The 26,552-nt window shown below is 44.5% G+C and overlaps 1 protein-coding gene across 1 annotated transcript in view; it reads right to left on the reverse strand.

The window, feature by feature from the left end:
• Positions 1-4,082: 4,082 nt before the first annotated feature.
• The window catches only part of C4H1orf185 (chromosome 4 C1orf185 homolog), a 129,208-nt gene continuing 106,738 nt past the window's right edge, over positions 4,083-26,552 (reverse strand). The window contains exons 7-10 of the mRNA XM_036758249.1: positions 9,925-10,030; positions 9,023-9,152; positions 6,464-6,500; positions 4,083-5,117 (exon numbers count right to left, since the gene is read on the reverse strand). Of these exons, the coding sequence (XP_036614144.1) occupies positions 4,264-5,117; positions 6,464-6,500; positions 9,023-9,152; positions 9,925-10,030 (1,127 nt within the window). The 3' untranslated portion in view covers positions 4,083-4,263. The remainder of the gene's footprint in view (positions 5,118-6,463; positions 6,501-9,022; positions 9,153-9,924; positions 10,031-26,552) is intronic.

Below are 26,552 nucleotides of genomic sequence, written 5' to 3' on the forward strand. Positions count from 1 at the left end.
ATTATTTGGTATTTGTTTTGGGATATTCATCATATATAATTTGTACTTACTCACATCAGCAGATATTATCCCCCACCCCATGCTAGTACCCCAATGTAAGCTCTTTGAGGGCAGGAAATATTGTTTCTATCTCTGTATCCCCCAATGCCTAGGACTTGTTCATTCAATATAATGCTTCTATGCCGTCCTTTTTATCTGTTCCTGAACTCATCCATTTCTTCCTTCTGTCTGGACAATCCACGGACACAAGCAAAGGCATTTAATGAAATAGATGAGTTTTAAAAAGCATGGGTCCATGACAATATCACTTTGGTTTCTTCTTCTGTAGATCTTCACCCAAAGGGTAACAACCCTTCTTCCCTTTTCTATCTACTTGAATTCTTTCGTAAGTGATGGGGGTGCTTGGGTGCTTGTGCTTGGATCCTAATTCTAACATCACATTTCCCCTTAGCCTCTGCTTGGGTGCCTGTGCCTGGACTCCAATTCCGAAACCACATCCAGTTCTAATATCACATCTCTCCCTAGCCTCAAAATACTGTCTCAGGCAGTTCCTCTCCAGTTCAAGGGCAGCATGCCCTAGCAAAATACTTATCTCTCCTCCTGACACAGTAGCCAGCTGCACCTACCTATAGAATTTATTGGTCCGACTCTGTGTGTAGGTGCTAAATTGGCTGTGCACTGGGCCATAACGATATTTACTACTTACTGACCTTACTGATATATATCCTAGACATAGTCATATGTATGCTCCCTTATATTCATCTTGTCTAACAAGACATTGATGGAAGCAGCCTGGATATTTACAGTCAGCCCTGACCATTAGTTGACTTAGTGATGGTTTCACAGCCAAAACCACACCTCCTTGTAGCGCCCCCTTAGGCTATTTCCCAGTGAACTCTGGGTAAAACACCTGCTCAGTAAATACTGAATGTGCATGTTCCTTTAAGAACTAGCCACTCCCTAATCCCACCCCAAAACAGCTAATGGACACACTTGGCACATGTTTCACCCCAAAATGTCCTATGTAAGATATACTGGTATCCCCTTTTAGATTGCAGTTTCCCTAAGAACTCTTGCCTGCTGAAAAGCATAACAATAAACTTTTGCCAATTTGATTTAAAGATTGCTTGGGTTGGTGAATTCATTCCAGGTGACCTTGCCCTGGGAACTTTAGTTCCTGGATTCCTGAATCCCTGGGTTTTCTCCCTCAACTGGGTTGCTCCCCATCCATTCCCACCCATACACTCATTTTTATCCATTTATTTTGAGGGTATCTCTGTCCAGAGCCAAAGTTCAATTCTGATTTTGACTTCATCAAGTTTAATTAATATCTGGCAGGTCAAATATTCCTCCTTGTATCAAGAATTCTGGTTCACTTGCTTGTAAATCTTAATGTGTGCATTTGTAAAAAGACTTGAAAAGACTGGTATTTTCTTTCTGGCTCCTCTTTTTAATTTTATTATTTACAAATTACTGGGTGTCTCTGTCACTGGTCTTCTTATGGTTTGGTACATTGTAAATGCTTAATAAATGCTTTATCTAATCTAATCTATGCTATAGTTGCTATCCTCCCTGGCATTTGACTTGGCAGATATGTGGAGGTAATTTTTGCCTTTACCATCCCTTTTTAAAGATTGTTAGATCAGATTTGCAAAAATTCAGGGAGATATATTTTTCCAAGTCCTCACTACTGCATGTTTCCTCCATCCTGCCTGGCCAAGAGCCTGTAATTCTTATATTTTAAGCTTTAGTCTAGAAATACAAAACCATCTTCTTAATCAGCATTTCACTTTGCAAATCCCCACCTCACCCCCTCCTCTCTTAAGTCTTTGCCTTTTTTGGCAGCAGGGATGAAAACACCACCTGTGCCCTGAGGGTATTTAGTTTCTGGCCCAGGGCCTCATAATCCTTAGTCAGGCTTTCTAAATTCCTTCTGCCAGTTTTAGTGCCAGAACCTGGAACACTCCTTCTTTTTGCATGAGGGATCCCCCAAAAAACTACCCCTCCCACATTCAAAGTACTCTGTAGGTCCTTATTCCTGCAAGAACATAGTCCACAAGCCCCTGTCAAAGTATTTACTTTAACTAGTTAGCCAAAGGACAGGATCAATTCAAAGCAAAGGCATCTAATGAAATAGTTGAATTTTTTAAATGTAGTAATAGAACAATGGTCCTCTCTCATAAACTTGGGGCTCCCTTTCCCCAAAATACAGATACTGTTAGTGGGAAAAGTAGATGTGCCCAGGGAACACACCTGGAGGAGCATACATGGGAGGGGAAACATGTGGCAGGGGGCACATGAGGAGGGATTTGGGTTAGGGAGATGAATTAGGAGGCTATTGCAATAATCCAGGTGAGAGTTTCATCATGGCCCAGGTGGCAGAAATGGGAGAACAGGGAAAGTCCTGACCTGCTAAAGCGAGGCAGATTTTTTAGAACTGGCCCAAAGTGCATTAGGCCATCTCACCAAGCAGTGGGTTTCCCTTAATTAAAGGTCCTTAAATGAAAGCCTTGTTGGAAACATTAGAGAGGTAATTCTCAGTTTTGTATGTGTTGGCCTAGATGGCTTCTGAGGTCCTTCCCAACTCTGAGATTTGGTAATGAAGCTAGGAAGGTAGCTTTGAGTCAAGCTTTGAGTCAATGGCATGGGAGGGGGAGGAGGCAGGCTTGAATGCTAACATCAGCTACTAATACCTAATTAATTATTAATGAACTATTATAGTATTAAATGGTACTATTTAAATTAATAATTAATTAAAATATTAATTTTATAATATGAATATTATAAAGATGTTTAATACTTAACTAATACTTAGTTTGGTCAGTAATGGGGAGCCACCAAAGGATGGACACGCTCATAGTGATGCATCAGGGAGGTTATGGGGCAGTGTGGGTGGAGAAGGGATCCAGTGGGAGCAAGACCAGTTAGATGATTAGTGTAATGAACAGCCTAGGTAAGAAGAGATGAGATCCCAGACAAGACTGGTTCCTGTCGGAGTTAAGAGGAGGGGAAGTGGATGTGAGAAAATCATGAAGACAGAAGCAGGATGATGTGGTGACTTGTTGGAGGGAGAAGAGAGAGTCAAAAGCCCAAGGTTAGAAATGGGACTGCTGGAAGGATGGGGATGCCAGCAGTAAAAATATCTGAGGTGGGCAGGGGCACAAGCATGAATCTGGCTTGGGATATGATGAATTTGAAGTGCCAGTGGGATATCTATGAGGAGATGCCATCACAGGATCATAGCTCTGGAGTGGGAAGGGACCTCACAGGCCACTGAGTCCAAGCCCTTCAGGCCTGAGGCCTAGAGAAGGTGAGTGAAGTGCCCAAGGTGAATTGAATTGATGCTTGCCTTGAGTTTCAGGGGCTGATAAATTCATCCCCCCTCAGCCCCATGCTCTGGACCAGCTGGGATCTTCAGAGACTCTCTGTACTCATGTAACCACCTCTGTCAAGGACTTGGCTGGTCACAAAAAACCCTGGGATTTGTAGTTCCTCCCAGTTTGGGAAGGGAGGAAACTAACACAAGACTAGTCCCTGATTGGGAGGACAGAGGTTATCAGGTAAGTCATAGAGAGAAGGAGGAGAGGAGAAGAGAGAGATGGCATTGTCCTTTGGTAGCAGCTGGTGACAGTCACATCTTCAGTTCCCTTCTTCAAGACCAGGAGAGGTGACTTCTAAATGGACAAGTTGGAAGGTGTGTGTTTCCCAGTAGCAGGAGCACCGAGAGAGACAAACCAGTTACAAGGAACTGGCTGGCCCACCCCTGCCTTACTTACTCTTAATTATGTGCTTTAAAAAACTCTTTGAAAGATTACATTTGCTGGATTTAACATTGGCATGAGGAGCTACAAAGAGGAGAGTAACTTTTCTTAGGGCTGACCTGGGAGCTCAACTGCCAGGTCATCATTAGAAAATGAGCCATTTCATAACTTTATTTCAAGTGCAGAAGAATTGTGAATGGTGGGCTATATTTTGTGAATCTGCCTTAGGGACAGGAGTCAATGTTACATACAGAATTCAGAAAAGTAGATATAGGGATTACTCTTATGAAAATAAAACAGAAAAATATCAAACTACAAGATGGTGCTGAGAGTTAAATACAGTTTATTCACTAATTAGCTAAATCTGTGCTGGGATGCTTGTCCTACACCTTGTATGATCTTGTCTTAGACTTATAGGCCTGGGTAAGGAGGCTCTGTCTAATTATTTCCAGAAAGTCCATTTTGAGCCACAGACCAAAATGAGCTCTTACTTGGCCTGGACCTACTTAGGCTCAGAAATGGGACTATCCATTGATGTTTCGCTTGATTGTAGTAGACATGAGATGTCAGAAGCAACTGTTGAGGCATTACTGCCTGGTTGTGGTAGACATGGGATACTAGGAGAAGCTCCGGAGGGATTGTCCCTTGATTCTGATGGACATGGGATGCTAGTAGAAGCCCTTGACAGTGGTGGACATGGGATACTAGTAGTTGCTCTGAAGGAGTCGTTCCTTGATTCTGGTGGACATGGGATGCCAAAAGAAGCTCCTAAGGCATTAGCCCTTGATTGTGGCAGACATGGGAAACTAGTAGAAGATCTGGAGGGGTCATCCTTTGATTGTGGTGGATGTGGGATGCCAGAAGACATTTCTGAGGCATTAGCCCTTGATTCTAATGGACATGGGATACTAGTAGAAGCTTTGGTGGGGTCATACCTTGATTCTGTTGGACATGGAATGCCAGAAGAAGCCTTGAGGGGGTTAGAGACTGATTTAGGCATCTGCATTTTCTGTTGATTTGTCTTTTCCAAGCCGAGATAGTTTTGATCCTCACTGACTGTCCCACCACAATGGAATTCCTGGAAGTTTTCAGCATCATTCATGTTCTCTAGGTACACCTGCACTCTGTCCACAAAGCTACCCTTCATGGAGGAGGAGCAAAGGGAGGCTTCTTCATCAGAAAACCAGTCCCTAGAAGCTTCTAAGCTTTGGATACAAAAAGAGCCCAATGACGATGATGACAAGGAGGACCTCTGGTCCAGGGTCATGTTCTCCACATGGGAGCTGGTGTCTGAGATGTCCGAAGTCACGGATGTCATCACAAGGCCCAATTTCCTCCGCTTACGCTTTTGAAGAGCTATAAAATGACATTGAAGATTGAGTATCAATGCCCCATACTCAAGAACCAAGCTCTAATTAGTTATATCAGCAAGGGAATTGGGGAGTCTTCCAATGAGACAGTTCATTACTAAAACCCCAGCAGGATCTCACCTCCCCATCCATCTTGCCTTAAGTACCCCCTAGGAAAGTGGGGGATTCTCAGGCTTTCATGTTCATTAGGGAAGAAGGTCCATTTTAAGCACAATTAAACTACACTGTCCTACCACCTTGACTCAGTAACAAAAAATTATAATTAAGCTGCTTATGCTGGGGATGGAAACCTCTCCTCATCCTTCCCCCTACTCCAAACATACAATAATCCCATAGCACCCAGTGCTTTTTTTCAGATTATCAAGTCACTGTGCATTTACTAAGCAGCTCTGGAATGTCTAATCAATAACTAAAAGGTTGCTTAATGAAAAAAAAATAGCATTTTCCAAACAGAGAGTTCAAAATGTATTGCCAATATACAGTTAAATTTCAAGTCAAGGTGAGTGAGTGGAGCCTGAGGCTGGCTTAGTTGACCTCATTGCCTTGGGTGGTGCTCCTCCACTGATCACCTTTGACAGGGGCCAGGGTTTGGAGAGGCAGCTCAATTGGTACAATTTAGATAAAGAGCTCCAGACTGGCTTTGCCCATGGCCTTCATCATCTCTCACTTTATTAATTATGGCTCCTAACAGACATGGACACACACCACAACCCTGGCCTGATGTCACTGAAGTAGGGACATGAAGAGGAGACATAGAGCCAGGCTAAGCACCATGGGTACCACCATGATACTCCTCCTCCTGCCCTCAACCAGGCTCTTTCCCTGAATGCTCCTTCGTCTCACCCTGCTCTGTCTCATCACCCCATCAATCAACCAAGAATAAGCATTTATTAAGCACTTACCATACATCAGGCATTATTCTGGCTTGGTTTGACCTTAGGTACACCAGCCCCCTCACTGGTAAATGGCTCCTTCAAATATGCAGATGTGGAGCTAATGTAATCAGTCACCAGTTGGTTCAGCTGTTTCCCAATGTCCTGGTGTTGTGGGAGCATCTGAGAAGAATCTCTGCTGCCCAGTGGATGGCACTTGCCTTCACCCTCTTTTGTCTCTATCCCCTAAAGTGCTCTATCCTCCCTATTATACTCTCTCACTCCAATAACAAACATTTATTATGCCTCAACTGTAAGCAATACACTGTGTGAGGCACTGAGGGGACAAGACATACCCCTTTGCCTTCGAGGTGTTTACAGTCTCATCCAAATGATAAGACGGACACAATATAATACAAGTTAGAATATGTTTCAAGTACATAGGAGTTTTTTTAAGTACCTCCTTGAAGTTCTAATTCTTTATCTCTTGAGACCTGCTATGAAACAAAATATTATTTGTTACTTTCCAAACTGAAAAAATAGCTTTCACATTTATATACACAATGATTTAATTTTATTTAGTTACGATGTCTTCATTTCTGGGTGAGATGACAATGATTATACTGCCTCACTTACAATTAATGCCTTTTGTTTTCTGAGGACATTCTTGGTTGATAACAGGATGTCATTCATTCAGTCAACAAGCATTTATTAAGGGCCTACTATGTAGCAGGCACTGTACTAAGTGCTAAGAATTAAGGAAAGGCCAAAAAACCCAGTCCCTGCTCTCCAGGGGCTCACATGCTAATGGAGGAGATGCCCTACAAACAACCAAGTAGGTTAATCTGAAGATGGCCAACAGAGGGAGGGAGCTAGCATGAAGGGCGATCTTGTAGACAGTGGGACTTCAGCTGAGGCCTGAAGGAAGCTGGGGAAGCCAGGAGGCAGAGAGAGAAGGGGAGGAGTTCCAGGCTTGGGGGTGTGCCATATAACTACATCAGACCAACACAGGAAAGGATGATGTGGGAAAGGATCACACGTGACTTTTTTAATGGGATGATATACTTGCACACATGGGTATTTTTCAACCCCTGAATTACACATCTGCAGCACCTTGTGACCAATTATACAACTCAGGGTCTAGAGAGCCACCTTGGAAGAGGTTTCTCAGCCTCCCTTTTTCCCCAGGTCACTGGCACTGGCCCCTGTCTGCCCATTCCCCTAGCTTCACTGCTCAGAACTCAGTGGTGAGGCTGCAGTGAGATCCCAGGACACAAACAGGCATTAATGCAGGAGGGGACACCCCAAGGTCAGAGCCCTCTCGCTGGGAGGGAACTTAAAGGCTGTGGCTGGCCCAACCCTTTATTTTACAGATGTGGAAACTGAGGCCCAAAGAGTTGGAGGGACTTGCCCAGGGTTACACAGCTAGTTAAGTACCCAGGGGTGAATTTGAACCCGTCTTTCTGACTCAAAATCCAGTGCTCTGGACCAGTGCAGCCTCTCCAAAGGGAGCTGAGGGAGTTATCTCCTGTGGCCCAATTTTCCCAGATGCCAATGAGTGACATCCTTGTAACTCCATCAGAGTTACTTGGTATTACGTATTTGGAAATACGTAGAGGAAATAGCAGAGAGATGTGGCCTTTGTTTCTTTTTATTTGACTAATGGAAGAATGAACATTTTAAAAATAAAACAAGGCAATTAAAATAGTTCTCTTAGGCGACATGGAATTATTTCATCAGGGGCACCTAGGTGGCACAGTGGATAGAGCACCGGCCCTGAAGTCAGGAGGACCTGAGTTCAAATTCAGCCTCAGACACCTACCAGCCATGGGACCTTGGGCAAGTCACTTAACCCCAATTGTTTCCAAAATAACCAAAACAAAACCCAAATGAATAAGAAATTATTTCATCACACTTTATGTTGTGAATGCCAAAGAGCTCTAAGTGCTGGACGTCACTGGCCCAATCCAAGGGCCTCACAGACAAAGCATCCTCTGCTCTGCTCCTAGAGGCCCCTGATGGAGCCCAGGCCTTCCCTACAGACTTCTGCCTGAAAGTTCTTTCTCAGACTGAACTGGAATCCACCTCATTGAAACCTGATTGCATCCCCCCCCCCCCAATCGGCCACTTACTCTCTGCTTAAAGTCTTCCTCAGATGGGGAGCTCACTACCTCGCCAGGCCTGATCTGCAGAGAACAAATCTCTTCTCTCCTCTGTGGGAAAAAACCTTTAATTTGGGAAGGCCTAACACTAGGTTTTCTCTGTTCCAGGTTAAACATCTCAGTTTCCTTCTTTTCTTTTGTATGGCACAGTTTCTAGGCCTCTGACTGCCTTGGCTGCTCCTGTCCAGACATCTCTTAGTTTGTTAGTGTCCCTCTGAGAAAGGAGCAGCCAATGCTGAGAGCAGAGAGGGCCTGGGACTTCTTGAGAATCATGGGCCTCTCCTGCAGCCTGAATGCCTCAGCGACTCCTGGGGGCCCAGGTTCTGAGCCTCAGTCCTGACTGAAGTCAGGAGGACCTGAGTTCAAATTCAGCCTCAGACACTTACCAGCCATGGGACACTGCTCTTAGCTCCATATACTGCCTGGCTCTCTATAAAACTCCCACTTTGTGGCCAGGGGAAGAGTTTGAAGCAGAAAGAATCAGGCTTCTAAGGGGCCAGGGATCCAAACACAGCAGAAATCTAAGTCCATTAACAAGCATTTAGCAAGTACCTACTCTGTTCTAGGCACAAAGAGCTTATATAATAATGCCACTCAGAAAGTCTCCTAAGTGAAGAACTAGGGCCCCTGAGACACAAGGTCATCTAAAAAGAGAAACTGATCCTCAGGGCTTTGGATGCCCTTGACTTCGGGGGCAATATAGTACTGAGCTCAAAATGTGAGAATAATAGGTCCTCTGTGATCATGCATCACAATAATAAGAGAACAAATAAGGGAGGGTGTCAATTGTTTGACACGAATGTTATAATAAAGCAATTTCCACAGCTGTTTGAGGAAATGAAACCCTTGGGCCTTACCTGTAATCCACTAGAATGAAAACATCGAGACAAAGGAACACCACAGAAGCATGAATCCATTGTGGTACTGGATAATTTCTCCTGGCATTTTCTATCAATTACTGTAACTTTAGAAACTTGAAATAGTTCCCTGAAAGATGTTTTAGAGAGGATATCATTACATATGCAACAAATTATCAATTAACAAATTTTTAAAAAATTGTTTTCTAATACTTATATTGTACTTAAAGGCTCAAATGAGTGTACAGTTGAAATGTATCCATTTGGAGCTTATCTTGCTATGTGGTGTGAGATGCTGGTCTGTATCAAATTTCTGCCAGATTCTTTTCCAGTATTCCCACCAGTTTCTGTCTAATAGCTTCTTGCCCCAGTAGCTGAGATTTTCAGGTTTATCAAACATTAGGTTATAGTGCTCATCTGTTTCTGTAATGTTGTGTACCTAATCTATTCCACTGGTCAACCTCTCTATTTCTTACCAAGTACCAGATTATTTTGATGATTATGGCTTTGTAGGACAGTTTGGGATCAGGTACTTTTAAAAAATTGATTCCCTGGGTATTCTTGACCTTTTATTCCTCTAGATGAATTTTATTATATTTTTTCCAGCTCTAAGAAGGAGTCCTTTGTTAGTTTGATTGTTATGGCACTGAATAAGTAAATTAACTGAGGTAGTATTGTCACTTTTATTATGTTGGCTCAGCCCATCCATGACTGATTAAACAGCTATCAATAAACATTAAGCAATTAATTATTTCTCTAATTATTTAGGTCTACCTTAATACTTTAGCTTTTCTCAAGGCCCCAATCGTGAAATACTTACACACATCGTCATTTAACACCATTTGAAACCCGTGCACAGAATTTTGGGTAATAAAAAACACAAACAGAAGCTTCCACCATACCTCCGCTTGTAAAACAGGACTCCGACCACTACTGACAGAACAATGAAGGCCACCGCCACAACACTGACCCCGATCCCAAGAAAGGACGAAAGGTGGTTCAGAAAATCTAGACAGACAAAAAACCAGAAAAAACCAGGTGAGTTAGAATGACTAAATGAGGTGAAGCCTTGGAGTCCAGCCCATCTGTAGAACCATACTTATTGCAGCTCTTTTCTTGTAGTGGCGAAGAATAAGAAACTAAGGGAGTGCCCATCCATTGGAGGATGGCTGAATAAATCATAGCATACAAATAGAATGGATTACTATCATGCTGTAAGAAAGTGGGGATCGGTCAAATAGGCATTTATTGTTGTTGTTCAGTTGCATCTGACTGACCCTATTTGAGATTTTCTTGGTAAAGATAGTAGAGTGGTTTGCTGTTTTATTCTCCAGCTCATTTTACAGATGAGGAAACTGAGGCAAACAGGGTTAGATGACTCGTCCAGAGTCACAAGGCTAGTAAGCGTCTCAGGCTAGATTTAAACTTGGGTCTTCCTGATTCCAGGCCCATTGCTCTATCTACTGTACCACCTAGATGCCCAAGCATTTATTAAGCACCTACTATATACCAGGCACTATGCTAAGCCTGGGGATAGAAAGAAAGGCAAAAGATAGACCCTGCCCTTGAGGAGCTCATGGTCTAATGGAGGAGACAACCATGTACAAACACAGTATAGGCAGGATGAATTGGAGATAATAGATTTTAAAGCTACAAGTTGAATTCATTTTACACTAAAAAAGAAAAGCTGTATATAATAGACACCTGCTATCTCACGTACAAGCCTCTCTTCTCTTCCACTGTGTATATGGCGATGCCCATTTTATTTGGTGCTTGAGTTCAAAATAAAAAAGAAACTTCAGCCTAGGGGTGGGGAACCCGCGGCCTCAAGGTCACAAGTGGTCTTCTAGGACCTTGGGTGAAACCTTTGGACTGAGTCCAAGTTTTACAGAACAAATTCCCCTTAATAAAACATTTGTTCTGTGAAGTTTGGATTCAGTCAAAGGGCCGCACTTGAGGACCTAGAGGTCCACACCTGGCCTCGAGGCTGCAGGTTCCCCATCCCTGGCTCGGACAAGTATGCAACAGAAAAACTTTATATACCAAGGTTGAATGAATTATAATGCATTTATTATGTGTGCGACTACACACTACCTTCCCCACTTTGTGCTTCCTTTCCTGAGTAAGTATCTGAGCATCAGACTGAGCATCGGTCAGGACATGACCAAGACTAGAGGCGGACCCTGTGAATGTGAGAGGTCAGGAGGTGCTGGGTCCACTGAGTGAAGATGACTGGCAGCCAGGGAGTTTCTTCATCAGAGAACAGCTGGCTGCTAACAAGAAGAGGATGTGTGTGTTTAATCCTGAAGGGTCTATGTTGCTGCACTCCTTTGCTCACTCAGATCATATATTGACTAGAACTTTTGGGTCTGGAGCTGTTCTATGTCTGTGGGGTTTGTGTGTGTGTGTGTGTGTGTGTGTGTGTGTGTGTGTGTGAGAGAGAGAGAGAGAGACACACACACACACACACACATACACACATCGGGGTGTCACAGGGGAACTTCCCGGTGAGAGCAGCTGCTCAGGACATGGCTTATTATGCATTGTATTTTCTGGTTATTGTGTCTTTTAAAGCCCTCCACAACCTGGCCCTGACTTTTCTTTTCTGCCTCATTAGATATTACTCAACCTCCTGGACTCTGAGACCAAAGTCAAAATGGTCCTTTCTCTTCCTCACATGGGACATTGTGTCTCCCAATTCTATGCTGGCTGTGCCCAGCAGGCCCTCCCTCCTCACCTCCACCTCTTCCTTCAAGACACAGCTCAAGCCCCTCTTTCTCCTTTCCTGAGGCCTCTAGCTGCTAGTTTATCTCCCCTTCCTCACTCATTTTATAATCAATTACTTTTTATGCTTATATAAGCACTTGTCTCTTCTGTAAGATTATAAGCTTTCTGAGAATAGGGATTGTTTAATTCATTGAATCTGTATTTTTGTCACCTAGCACAGTGCCTGGTCCATAGTAGGCCTTTAATAAATACTTGATTGCTGGATTGATGTACTATTGAGAGGTGATATTTCTATTATTGGTTCTAGGTACTCCTGTCTTCTTTTACATAGAACCAGTGCCACGACACTAAAGTCATGTGCCTAGTACTTACTAAAATATGGCCACTTCAATGCTAGTGTGTGGGGGCTCAGAGCTAATTTGAAATGGGTAGATCATTCTCCTTGAAAGTGAGTCCCTCTACACAAGTATAACCTATATCAAGTTACTTGCCTTCTTAATGAGGGGGGTGAGGAGGGAGAAAGAGAGAGAATTTAGAACTCAAAGTTTTAAAAATTAATGTTAAAAATTGTTTTAACATGCAGTTGGGGAAAAATAAAATACTAAGAATTCAAAAAATAAAAATAGAAAAAACATTAAAAAGAAAGAAAGAAAGAAAATGAGTCCCTGCCACCTTATATAAAGAGGCAGAAGCAAGGGACAAGTCACAGATAGCTTTTGGTCACCATAGAGAACGACAGAGATTACACAGCACTTTTACTCATCTGGGTATGCAGAAACCACCAGGATGAGTGTGGACTCCCCAGTAAATAGCTATCAATGCCACCTGGTGGTTAAACTGTGAAAGTGCCTCAATTACCAGGGTCTCATTGAGATAATAATATAGCATCAGAATCCTATGTGATTAACTCAGCTATTCTGAGTTGGAGGTCCTAGTGGGTGAAGAGAAATGCCAAGCTGGATTTCTGGGGTACATATATCAGCCCTTCAATGGACCTATGATCTTGTCAATATTGGGACTTCCTCTAACAGTGCAGATCACAGCCCATTCATACCTTCTCATCCTGTTCATGTGCCCCTGAAAATCCTCTACAGACACCTACCCAGAATGCCAGGGGCCTTCCACAGCTTGTAGACAGAGGCTGTCCTATCTCTGTCCCTTGCTCCTGTTACACGCCTGGGCCACCTCCATTGCCTGGTATATTTGTCTTTGAGAATATACACTGGATACTGCTTCTTTGCAAGTAATTAATGGTGCAGGTCTGATTTTTTTGGAGTTTGTGAAATTCCATGAGTGGCAGGCATATGGCATCCCTAAGTGAACACTGATGTGAAGGACATGGGTTTTAGTTTCAGGGAAAAGCTTGGGATCCCTGCAGTAGTGCATTTCCCAGATATAATCCAACTGATTTTCTTGTTCCTATTTGGTTCTGGGCCCGGCTAACTTCCCATGGACAATGAGAGCTTGCTGGACAAGTAGCTTAACCCTGTTTGCCTCAGTTTCCTCATCTGTAAAATGAGCTGGAGAAGAAAACAGCAAACCACTCCAGTATCTTTGCCAAGAAAACCCTAAACAGGGTCATGAAGAGTCAGATACAACTGAAAAATGACTAAATAAACAATTCAGTTCTGCAGCTAGCTAATTTTCCATGGACAATGTCAGCTCAGAGGGGCTGTCTTTACAATTGAATATGCAGGTCTAGACAATAGGCATTGTTCATTCGCTTGGACTTCCATTTATGGAGAGCTAGGCCAGAGTCTGTGTGTGTGTGTGTGTGTGTGTGTGTGTGTGTGTGTGTGTGTGTGTGTGTTTAAGGGGGTGGGGATGGTCCTTGGGCCATGCAAAGTATTCACTCTCTGCTGCATATCCACCTAGAGACTTCTCAGCCTCCTGTTAGAAATGTTTGATGATGAGTAATGGAGGGTCCCTGAGCTGTAATTCAGAACCTGCACAGATATTCAAGGACTATTTCCTGCTGGCTTACTGTGGGGTGATGGAAAGCCTTTTGGCTATTGAATTGGAACTAAGTACATATAAAGGCAAGGACAGACAAGCTTTCTCTCTTTTCTCCTAAGCCCTTACCATGTGCCTGGTGCATACCAAGTCCTTAATAAATGCTTGCTGACTTGTTAACCCTCTTCCCTGATGACTTTTGAGTGAGGAGGAGGCCATGATAAACTTCTCTGGGTAGAGGAAAGAGGTAACAGGCACTGCCAGCTGCCTTATCTCCCCATCCAGGATCCTGTGACATGATCCTAGGGAGCTGAAATAGCTAGAAGATATGATTATGTAACCACTGTCAGTAATGTTTGAGAAATCATGGAGAAGGGCCAGGAGCTGAATTTCAAAAATGGAGAAAGGCAGATTTTTGCAGCCTGGTCCATCGTGTGTGTTCCAGCAGCTACTCCAGGGCTTGGTAGAGAAGCATGGCCCTAGGTGGAGTGTTTGTAAAAGGAGCTCACTGGAGGCAAACCACTGAGTCAGCCGAGGCCCTTGTGGCTGCCCCACCCCCTGCATGCACAGCCTACCACTGCCTTCCCTGGTCGCCCTGTGTTGGTCTCCTCCTTATGGCATGCACGCCTGCCAGCCTGCAACTGCCTAGGCTTCCTTTTCTTGCCTGACCTCCCTGGCAAAGATCACATATTAAAACCAACCAAACCCAACCACAAACCCACCCAGGAGCCTCTGCTCCCTGAAGCTGCTCAAAGCTTGCTGCTGCTGCTGCTGCTGCTGGAGGAGCCCGGCTCAGCATAACCCAGACATTTGGTTCCCTTTACCCATTAATGATTTCCACCTAACCCCAACAGCCATATAATGACAACAGAGAGGGCAAGACCTTTGGTCCCACCCGTGCAAGCTTCTGTGGCCACTCCGAGTAAAGAGAGGCAACTTTGTAAGAGCCACTCAATTGGAGCCAGTTGGAGAGTACTAGTCTGAGCAGACAGATCCAGACCCACATGAGCAGGAGACCTGCTGGCTCATCCTGCAGTGGGTTTGGGCTTCCCAGGGCTCACTCACCCAGCCCACTGAGTTTACTTGAGAAAATTTGGAAGGTGGTTACTTAGCCCAACCCAGACTGTACCAGAAATGTAAGTCCTAGAACTTTCTCACAGAGCTGGTGAGGGTGAGATTCCTACTCTTGTGGCGTCAACCAGCGCATGGCACAGTTGGCTGCTTCCTGGGGTGTCCAATCACTCCAAAGGTTTGCACGTGCCCCACTGGTGTAGATGTGTCCACCTTCTACCTCTCAGCTCTTCTTCTTTCTGTGGGTGCTGGCCCTTGTTGACCTCAGCCTTATGTAGATCTGTGAATCTTTTTCATCAGAACTTAGCTCTGAGCCCCAACCTGCTGGCACACCCTTATCTCTTATTGAAGAAGATCTCTACTTGAGTGAGGACAACTCTCATGCCCTTGGCCTAACAAAGGCGGTCCTCACAGAAGGAGACACACAGGCTACAAACACTGCATGAAGCATTTTTGCACAACTTCAAATTGAAAATAGTGAGTACTTAAGAAGGAGACAATGCCTAATAATAAACCATGAACATCTACCAAATAGCTACAAGTTCACTGTTCTAGATCCTGGAACTAAGTCCCTCTCTCCACCCCAGACATAGGATTGATCTGAATTTAGGAGCTGTAGGCAACGTACAGTTTGAGCATTCCCTTGACCAGGCAAAGGAGTGTAACAGCGGTTCCCACAGTGAGGTTGACTCATACTTTCCATGAGATTGGTCGTTAGGTACAGATGAAGAAACTCTGGACTCCAGGTCACGGCTCACTGACGGCCAGAGAGCATGGAATGTGGGAGCCAGTGGGAATTGGACCTTGGAAGGGTGTGGCTTCTGCTTTCTGGCCTGTCTGGCCTCATCTGGCCGCAGCTTCTCCTTCACAGTGCAAGGCGGGTAGAATCAGTCTCCAGCCCCAGCAAGGCGCTGCCCCACCACTGGGTGTCTCTTTGGCCCTTTCACTTGGACCTTCACTACCATGATGTTCACTATGCTTACTGTTCCATCCCATCATTTCCCCAGCCCAAAGTTCCTGCTGCTCCTCAAAGCAGGAGAGGAGTAGCTAGAGAGTGAGGGCCTGCCGTTGCTATTGGGCCACACTGCCGCAGAGGCAGAGCCATTTTTTATGGAGAACTCCTCACTGGTGGACTTGGAAGGGTTCCTAGATGAGCCGCAGCAGATGCTCAAGGATCCACTATGACAGATTTTGCAGCTCTGGCAGGAAGAGAGGCTTGGGAACTGCATGCCCCAGTCAATATTTCACTGACAATCAATCAGCCCCTCAGTTGAGGAAGACTAGTCTACGCCATTCAGAACAAGGTCATCAAGACCACAGTGACAGTGTCCTTGTGGGTCTTCATGTGGCAGGACTTTTGCACTGAGGTTGATACCTGACTGGCCCAGGGCACCCAGGCCACTCCCAGCATGGGAGTATTGAGAAGCCCCTTGTGCAGTACCTAGATGAGATTATGCAGGGAGGCAGGGTTTGGCCGCAGGAGACCTGTCTGGAATGATCAAGGTGACAAAAGTGAGGGCTGTGTTTAGACTGGGAGATGGTATGTATTACGACACGTCACTCTGCCCTCCCTGGGCTCATGGGGGCAGAAGGATAGCCAACTTTCTCTCTGCTCCCAGGCTTGGCCTGGATGGGCATCTCTTCATACCTGTTCGGGTGAAGCTTCCTCACCCCAGAGGCCTCAGGCTTAAAGCCCTCATGGACACCATGTATTTAAGATAACTTCATGGGCCATACACCAGCCCAGCAGGAGGGAGGGGCCCAAGCTAACCACTGGGGTCACTGGGTATTTACTTAGTCCAGTCCCTGCCACAGATCCAGGCCGGTGACTGAGTCCAGTCAATAGGCATTTGTTAAGCAACTACTGTGTGCCAGGCATCATGCTAAGCATGAAGAAAGACAAACAACAGTCCCTGCTCCCAAGACGCTCACAGTCTAATTGGGAGGCAACGTGCAAACAATTATGTGCACAAACGAGAAGTAGACAGGATAATTGGAGATAGGTGAGGAGGGAAAGGCTTCTTACAGAATGGGGGACTTCAGCTAAGATTTAAGGGAAGCCAGAAGGAGGAAATGAGGGAGGGAGGGAGGGATAGAGAGGGAGAAGGGGGGGGGAAGAGAGAGAGAGAGAGAGACAGAGAGAGAGAGACAGAGAGAGAGAGAGAGAAGAGAGAGAGAGGAGAGAGAGAGAGAGAGAGAGAGAGAGAGAGAGAGAGAGAGAGAGAGAGAGAGAGAGAGAGAGAGAGATCTAGGTATGAAGGACAGCCAGCCAGTTAAATCAAATGATGGAGGAAGAGCAAGGAGGCCAGTGCCACTGGGTTCCAGAGAATAGAGTCAAATGTAAAAAGGCTGTAAAGGTGGGAAGAGGCCAGGTTATAAATGGCTTTAACAGCCAAACAGTAGGTTTCCTACTTGATCCTGGAGATCAGTCAAAGGCCACTGGAGGTGACTGAATGGAGGTGAAGATGCGACATTGTCAGACTTTTGCTTTATGAAGATCACTTTGACATGTGAATGGAGGATGGACTGAAGTGAGCAGAGGCTTGGTTCAGGGAGACCCACCAGAAGCTATTGCAACTGTCCAGGAGTGAGATGATGAACATCTGCACAGGGGTGGGGGCATATTGGAGGAGAAGTTATGAAGGTACAAGCAACAGGACTTGGCAGCTGATTGGATGAGGGGGGTGGGTGAGAAAGGAGTCAAGGGTAAGTCCTGAGTTGTGAGCCTGGGGGACTGAGAGGTTGGTGGTGTCCTCAAAAGTAAGAGCAAAGTTGAGGAGAGGGGAGTTGGCAGGGGTTGGGGTGGGGTAGGGTATGGGGGATGTGGTAACTTTGGAAAGAGCAGTTTTAGTTGAATGTTGAGGTCAGAAGTCAGACTACAGAGTTAAGAGAGAAGAAAGAAGTCAAGGCCCCAGCTGTGGACAACCTTCTCAAGGAGTTTAGCTACAAGAGGGAAGAGAGAGAGGGGGTGATAGCTAGCCAGAATGGACCAATCAAGTGGGGGTTCTTTGAGGATGTGAGAGACATGGGAGTGTTTGTAGGCAATAGGGAAGCAGCCATTTCTCATGGCATGTGCTTGAGCAGCACTAGGTTTAGGAAAGTAGGATGCCACTGTCCTGGTGATGTGGCCCAGGCACTAGGAACCAATGGGAGAGCTGAGTTCCAAGGCTGGAGTTGAGATGTACACTGATGATGGTGATGGAAAAGGCATTGCTGCCATGGTGAATTATAGTGGAGCAGTGAGCCAGGCAGGGCGACAGATCTCCCTCCCAGGACCAGCCAGAGCCAAGGGTCCCAGAGCATACATGAGCACATGCCTCTCTGCCCTCTTCCCCCATGCCCCCATTCCTACACACAAATGTCTCTTCCTGAGGCATGAGGAAGCAGTGTGGTTGGGCCAGATTGAGCCAGGGAATGCAGGTTGGGTGTGATCCTTAGAGGGCCATATAATTTTATATTGTTGCATGGTGTTTAGTAATCCCTAGACTTCAGAGCCTGGGTCAGGGAGGCTTTCATCCTTGTCTGTTGGAATCTCCTTGCTGGGGTGGGAGTAATGAGGCAAGTCCTGTTCACGAGTCTGTGGGGCTATGGCCCAAGTGTAGCACCCCCTGGTGGGCAAATGATGAACTATACTCCCTCACCGGTTAATTATAAAGTCATAGCCTGTCTTCCTATAAGCCTACAAGGACCGACTGGAGCCCTTCCAGTGGGATACCCAACAAGTACAAATAAAATCCAGGGGTGGATATCTAGTAGATATACGGTAGGTATTAGTAGATATCTTTTGCTCCCGAGGAACACACTGTACCCCCAAAATAATTTGTTAATGGCAAATCTTCTTGGTTATACCTTGTCATTTCACTGAAGCCCTGGTAAACAAATGGAACATAATAAGTATTTCTAGGGATTATAAAGTTCTGGAAAGAAAATGAAGAGTTTAAGGGGTACAAGTGGTTTTATTTTAATCGTTGTTGCCGATTAAAGGTAGTGCTTTAGGCAGCTAGGGATAGGAAGGCTTGAGTTCAAACTCAGCCTCAGATACTTACTAGCTGTATCATCCTGGACAAGGCACTTAACTCCTGTTTGCCTGAGTTTCTTCATCTATAAAATCTAATCCCAACTCCAGTCTGTCTTCATTCAGTCATCAAAGCCATCTTCCAAAAGCACAGATTTGTCACTCCGCCCCATCCCCAGTCCCCACTCTATAAACTCCAGTGACTCCCTATGGCCTCCAGGATCAAACGCTGGAGCTTCTGTTCATGTAACCAAGCCTTTGTGCTTTCCCAGTCTTCTTACACCTCACTCTTGTCCACAATCCAGTAACACAGCACAATAACTAGCCATTCCTTGGTCAAGACACCCCGTTGTCTAACTCTGGGCATTTTCACAGGCTGTCCCCCGTGCCTGGAATGGTCTCCCTCTTCATGACTGCTCCCTGGATTCCTTCAAGTCCCAAATAAAACCCCGTCTCCTATAGGAAGCCTTTCCCAATTTCTCTTAATTCTAGGGCTTTCCTTTTGTAATTATCCCCAATTTTTTCAGCATGTAGCATTTGTACATAGTTGTTTGCATATTGTCCCCCACCTTAGACTGTGAACTTCTTGAGAGGAGGGACTCTCTTTTGCCTTTCTTTGTATCTACAGCACTTAGTAGGGTACCTGGCACGTAGTAGGTGCTTAATAAATATTTATTGAATGACTGACTAATAATAGCACTTACCTACCTCCCAGGGTTGTTGTAAGATAATATTTATAAAGCCCTTCGCAAATCATAAAAGAACTGTAAAAAATGCTAGTCACTATCATTGTTGCTGATGTGGGGTTTAGATGATAAAAGATAGATGCAAATTAAAGCAACTCGGAGGTTTTGTTTCATGCCTAGCAGAGAGGCGACTGTGACAAAAGGAGGAAACAACCAAGGTTGGAAGGGCTTCAGGAAGAGGGACGTGCTAGTACGTTATTGGTGAAGCTGTCAATAGGTTTAAACATTCTGCCATTCAGATGACTCGGTGCTAGGCAGGATAATTAATACACTAGAAAAAAAGAGTTCTGACTCCCACAGCCCTCATCTACCTAAAGAGAGCCATCTGGGTATAATGTAGTAGTAGGTTTGGAGTCCAAAGGGGTTATGATCATTCTCTGCTCCATCCATGGCATATTGGTCTTCATAGGCCATCCACAGTCCCTACTTCATTCAGCTACTTCCATCTTTTGTCATCTTCTCTAATTTTCCAATGAAACCTCACAGTCAGTTTAATTTGCATTTTTTATCTTTTGTGATTTGGAGATCTTCTATGTATTTGTTAATCATTTGCAATTCTTTTTTTGTCCAATACTGGGTGGCCCAAAAGTCCTAGTGCAGTATCTGTCCCTTATCAGAGATATTTGATGCTTAGACTCCCCTCTCTCCCCCTGCCCTACTCCCACAATCAACAGTATTCCTCCTTATATCCTGAGGTTTTCACTGAACACAACGTAACACCAGGCACTTGGGTTTTGCTCCTGACAGATGCAAACTAAAGACAAGAACTTGGGCTAGGTGAGTGAAGAATACTGGCCTTGCCTCCTTAGCCTGTCTTTTATTCTGGCCCAAATTAATTTGCAGCCAAGCCTGAGAGAATCATGGAAGTGTGTCAATTTACCTGAACCTTGCACTAGATAAGCTGTGCTCTCTGACGTAGACTTAGGGGTTGAGAAGGGAACACTTAACCTTAGCCTGGAAGTAGTCTGGCGTCTGTCCTCATCTGGACCTGCTGTGTGAGCAGGAGTGCTTGCTACATTGTGGGGGCCCGTTCAGAATGCCCTAGTGGTGCAGTGCAGGGGTCAGTGTTTTCTACCCACCCAGCCTAAATTCCTATTGCTTTTATGCATCTGTCAATAATGCACTGTTGGTAGAGTTGTGAACTGAGGCAACTATATGTTCCAAATACCCTAGCAGTGCAGGGCAGGGGGGCGGTTTATAAAAAGAGAGGTGTTTTAGGTGGTGATAGCAAGGCTTCCCTAAGTGTTTTCTTTTTCCTCTTTTCTATCATGAGATATAATTAGCTCAAAGCAAAGGCATTTAATGAAGCAGTATAGTAATCATATTGGCAATGGAACACTGCCTCAAATATATGTCATCCATAGGGAGAGACTGAATGCATAGGGCTCATTACTTTACATGTTTCCCCAACGTGGTCTCCTCATCAGGTCTATCTATCTGGCTTAGGGGTCAGACAATCTGACCCAAGAGACTCGTCAGTGGGGCTCCTGATGTCTTCGGGGTACATCATCATACTACTCTCACTGGGACTGCTCTTCACTAGTCCCAGCATCTCTGCTGGGCTCACCGGGCATGGCTTTCTCCATGGCTGGCATCTCACAAGACTAGTTGCTCCAGTGGCCTCATTTCCACCAGCATGCTCATCCCCTCAGAGTCAGCCACCATCTTGGCTTCAGGCCACCAGAAAATAGTGGCTGAAGCTTCTCCGTGATGAAGGCTGGCCAATGGGGCTTTTTTTCATAGACACTGCCTCAACTAAGAGAAGCTAGGCAGAGTGTGCCCAGATAACAGATAAAACAAATGCAAGGTTATTCTGGAAAAGTAAATAGTGTCAAATGCTACAGAGAGATCAAAGAAGACAAAAGCTGAGAAGATGATTGGATTTGGCAACTCAGAGACCAAGGGGTTGGAGGAAAATGAATGGAGGTATCCTTACCATTTGGGGCTGCTAGGTGGTGCCATGGTGCACAGAGCGCCAGGCCTGGGGTCAGGAAGATGAGTCTTCCTGAGTTCAAATCTGGCCTCAGACACTTACTGTGTGACCTTGGGCAAGTCACTTAATCCTGTTTGTCTCAGTTTCCTCATCTGTAAAATGAGTTGGAGAAGTAAATGGCAAACCACTCCAATGTCTTTGCCAAGAAAACCCTAAATGGGGTCACAAAGAGTCTGAAATGACTGAACAACAGCAAACATCTTTACAATCATGACTAGGGGAAGAATTCTTAACCATCTAATGGAAAGAGACAATCGTTAAAGATAAAATAGATGATTTTGATGAGGTGTAAGGAGAGCCCCAAGCCGAAGTACAGGGGCTCTGGGGCTCTGCTATTGACAGACACATAAAAACAACAGGAATTTAGGCTAGGTGGGTGGAGAACACTGACCTTGCTCTCCTTGGCCTACCTTTTATTCTAGACCAAATTAATTCACATCCAAGTCAGAGAGAACCTTGGGAGTGTGGTACATTGTCTAAATCCTAAACTAAGACAGTTAACTGGAACAGAAGGCTTAGATCTCTAAGCCTAGACATGGGATTTGAAAAGGGAAGCTGTATTGAGTTTAAGATGTCTACTGGACATCCAGTTTGAGATGTCTGAAAGGCAGTTGGAGACGTGAGATTGTAGGTTAGCTGAGAGATTGAGGCAGGCTAAAGAGATCTGAGAATCATTAGCATAGAGATGTCGATTAAATCCGTGGGAGCTGGTCATCAAATGAAATAGAAGAAAAGAGGGCCCAGGGCAGAGCCCTAAGGAGCACCTCTGGTTAAAGAGGGTGATCTGGAGGAGGATCCAGCAGAGGGGACAGAGAAGGAGCAGTCAGATGGGTGGCATTAAAATGTCCATTATCCTCCATACAGCATTATGAAACAAAGTTCATCTTGCTTATTTATTCCCCACCTGAGGGAAATCATGTATGCCCGTCTTTACTAGAGACATCTGTCTCCTCTGTGGTCACAGTCATAATAACCTTGCAGAGAAGTTACCAGTCTGGGGCATTTCACAAGCAGGACTTTGGTCCTTCTCAAACTCTGGGCTTTGTTGCTATTCATTTCTATAAAAAGATAGCACTACCTTCCAAATAGATCCTTCAGTGATCAAAAGACAACTAAGTTATTTTACATTTTTTTTGCCTCAGTTCTTGAAAAGGACAAATTGGTTTAGACATATTCTGGCTAGAATGACACAAAAGGCAGAGGGAGTTCCTTTCTGCTACGACCACTGCCTCCTAGACCTTGGGGAAAGACAGTCCTTTAACATAGGGAGGGCTGGTTAGCAATCATGAACCCTCTTGTTTATGGATGGATGATCAATTGTAACTGAAATAAAGTTTCTGCTCCAACACTGGCAGCTGTGGCTGACGATGACGATGAAGGTGCCTCCATTTCCTGTGGAACTCAACACAAATTTCCTTCTCAGGAAGTTGAAGACTTCGTTCAGAGAAAAAAAAAATAAACGGTTTGGTTTGGAGAGTGACTGCCACATTCAGGTTGCTCTTTGAAAGAGGATTATTTCTACTAGGATTCCCAGATGCTTATAAACATGTCTCTTCTTCCCTCTTGCTATTTCTAGAACAAAGACATTCAATCTCTAAATTTCCCATATTTTCGCTGGTTTTCTCCATGTCTGGAATGCTCTCCCTCCTCATCTCAGGCTTCCCTGGCTTCCTTCAAGTCCAAGTTAAAATCCCACCTTCTGTAGGGAGCCTCTCCTGATCCCCCTTAATTCTAGTACCTTCCCTCTGTTGATTCTTTCCTGTTTATCCTTAATATAGCTCATTTGTACCTCATTATTTGCATGTCATCTCCCCCTTTAGACTCTGAGCTTCTGGAGATCAGGGACTGTATTTTATCTTTCTTTGTATCTCCAGTTCCTGCTACATAGTAGGCATTTAATAAACGTGTATTGACTGATATGGGAGCACCCAGGCAGTTGGTGAGATAAGTGAAATCCATTTGTTGATTGAGGAAATAGTCCTTGCATTAATGCATTGTTGACAGAGTTGTGAACTGATCCAACTATTCCAGAAAGCAACTTGGAATTATGGCCAAAGAGCAATCAAACTGTGTGTATCTTTGATCCAGCAATAGCACTATTAGGTCTATATCCCAAAGAGACTAAAAAAAAAAAAAGGAAAAGGACCTATATGTACACAAATGTTTAGAGCAGCTCTTTTTGTAGTGACAAAGAATTAGAAATTAAGGGGATGAGCATCAATTGGGGAATGACTGAACAAGTTGTGGTACATGATTGTGATGGAATACTGTTGTGTTATAAGAAATGCCAAGCAGAATGCTTTCAGAAAAACCTAGAAGAACTTACATGAATTGATGCAAAGTGAAGTAAGCAGAACCAGGGAAACATTGTATACAGTCACAGTGATATTGTACAACGATCAACCATGAATGACTTAGAGATTCCAGCAATGCAATCCCAAGGCAATTCTGAAGAACCTATGATGAAAAATGCTGTCCATCTCCAGAGAAAGAACTGATGGAATCTTAATGCAGATCAAAGCATACTGTTATGGTTTTTTTAAACTTTATTTTCCTTGGTTTTTCTTTCACGACATGACTAATATGGAAATATGTTTTGTATGACTGCACGTGTATAACCTTTATCAAATTACTTGCCTTCTCAATGATGGGGGAAGGGAGAGGTATGGGAGAGAATTTGGAACTCAAAATCGTAAAAGAAAAAAAGGTTAAAATTGTTTTTACATGTAATTGAGAAAAATATTAAAATTCAGAAAAAAAGAACTATGGAAATAAAAATAAAACAAACTGGTGCCTGCCCTCTAGGAGTTTATATTCTAGTGTAGAGAAACTGCTCTGCAATTTATAGTTATAGGGAGTTGCTTACTGTCCAGGATCACAGAGGTCCCAGGTGGGACTTGGGATCAAGTCCCTTACCTCCTGTCTCCAAGGCCAACTTTCTGTCCACTACTCCCCCCTCTCAATAAAAAGCCAATGCAAACTATTTTCACTTGGGAGAAGGCAGTAGCTCTAGTAGGGATCAGGATGTGTCTCTTCAGAAGGGGCCCTTGAACTGAGCTTTGAAGAAAGCCAGGGATTTGCTGAGGCAAATGAGGAGGGACTGCAACCCAGGTGCAGTGACAGCCTAGAAAAAGGCATACAGACAGGATATGCGAGGTCACGTATAAAGAGTAGTAAGTAGGCCAATGTGGCAAGGACACAGAGCTTGCAAAGAGGAAGTAAGGTGACATTGGTGAATATGGACTGCAACCAGATTGCAAAATGTGAAAAAGAGCTGGAGGCTTTAATGGACCGCAAGCTCCATGTGAGTCCTGATGGTATAGCAGCCAAAAAGCTAACAGATCTCTGGCTGCCATGAAACATACAAAACTGGGACAATAACAGCACCTACCTTCAGGTTAGCACAGTGCCTAGTATACATACAGGAGGCACTATATAAATGCTTATTCTCTCCCCCTCCCCCTAAGAGGCAGAGCTTCCAGGAATACAGATATGATAGCTCTATTCCTCATCACACCTCATCCTGAGTTCCAGTTCTGGGTGCCATGGTTTAAGAAGGGCAATGATAAACAGAAGACAGTCTAGGACTGGGAAGGGCCTTGAGTCCATGCTCTATAACAACAGGTTGAACAAACTGAGAGTGTGCGGCTTGGAGAAGAGAAAACTCCAGGAGCATATGAGAGCTTTCTTCAATTTCCAGAAGGGCCATCATGTGGGGGAGAAATTCGACTAGTTCTGCTTGGCCCTAAAGGACAGAACCAGAATGAGGGGTAAGGAGGGTGCAAAGAGACTCCATGTCGGGAAAGACGTCCTAACAATGACAGCTATCCCCAAGCAGAATGGCTTCTTCAGGAGACGGCGGGCTCCCCATCCTTGGAGATCTGCAGGCAGAGGCTGGATGGTCCCTTCTCCGGGATATCATAGGAGGGGTCCTTGTTCAGCTCTGAGTTGGGCTGGATGGCCATTACACTCCCTTCTGTCTCCAAAAGTCTGTGATTCTGTGACAGGCAGAAGGCTAGAGCTGAGCTCATATTCTTTCATAAGCTGCTCTGCTGAATGCCCTGACTAGGGTGAAAGTATGAAAAGGACTAGAACAGGGCTAACAGCATTAGTGGAAGTAAAGTCTTTCCTCGATACTCTTGATGTTCCCCATCTTGTCTCCAAAAGGCAGCTGAAAAGTTTTGGGGATAGTGAGCAGAAAGGGAGCAAAGGATTTATGGGAGGATCTTAAGGGTAACATGATCCAACTTCCTCAGTTTATTAATTTTTATTATGACATTAATAGATATCAACTAAAATGAACACTTCTATCTCCACAACAGAAAAGAGTCTATATACGAAACTGGGATACCCTACTATATATAGCTTCCTTTTCTTTTATATAATAAAGTTAGCATGTAACTTTCAAATCTGTCCAGCTTGTCTGTGATTCCTTCTGGCTTTCCTTCTGTTCTTCAGTGTGCATTAAAAGAAACAACCACCACCAAATTATTATCTATGATCCTCTTTTCTTTCTTTTCTCTACTGGCTGTCCAAAATCCCTGCCATAGACTCCTACTCTGACACCTCTACTGGCTCTCCCAACTTTTCAAAGCCCAAAAAGTTTCAATCTAGTCCATTCCCTTCCTCATACTCTAGCTAAGGTAGGAAAGAGCGGACATAAGGGCAGAAGAGACACCAGGCCATGTGTCCATGGGCGCCATGTTAATTCAAATGGAAAGAAGGGGCCATTGGTGCTGGCTCCCAATTGGGAGGCTTACAGCAGCCTTTGCCTTCTCACTCAAACACTGCCTGGCAAGAGAGAGGGATGGTTCACTTCTGCTGATTGGGGCCTTTTGAATGCACATCCAGCTGTGGCTCAGCAGCCAATCAAAAGTCCTTTTCTTCACCATGTAGTAAGCAGTCAGGAAACAGTTATGAAATAATGGCACATGCTCTAAAATGGAGAGCAGGGGCCCTCCATTACATGTCATCACACATTTACCAAAAGCAGGCTCACCTAACCTCCCCATGTGATTCTGTACA

Source organism: Trichosurus vulpecula, chromosome 4, assembly GCF_011100635.1.
Source record: "Trichosurus vulpecula isolate mTriVul1 chromosome 4, mTriVul1.pri, whole genome shotgun sequence".
Classification (NCBI taxonomy): Eukaryota; Metazoa; Chordata; class Mammalia; order Diprotodontia; family Phalangeridae; genus Trichosurus; species Trichosurus vulpecula.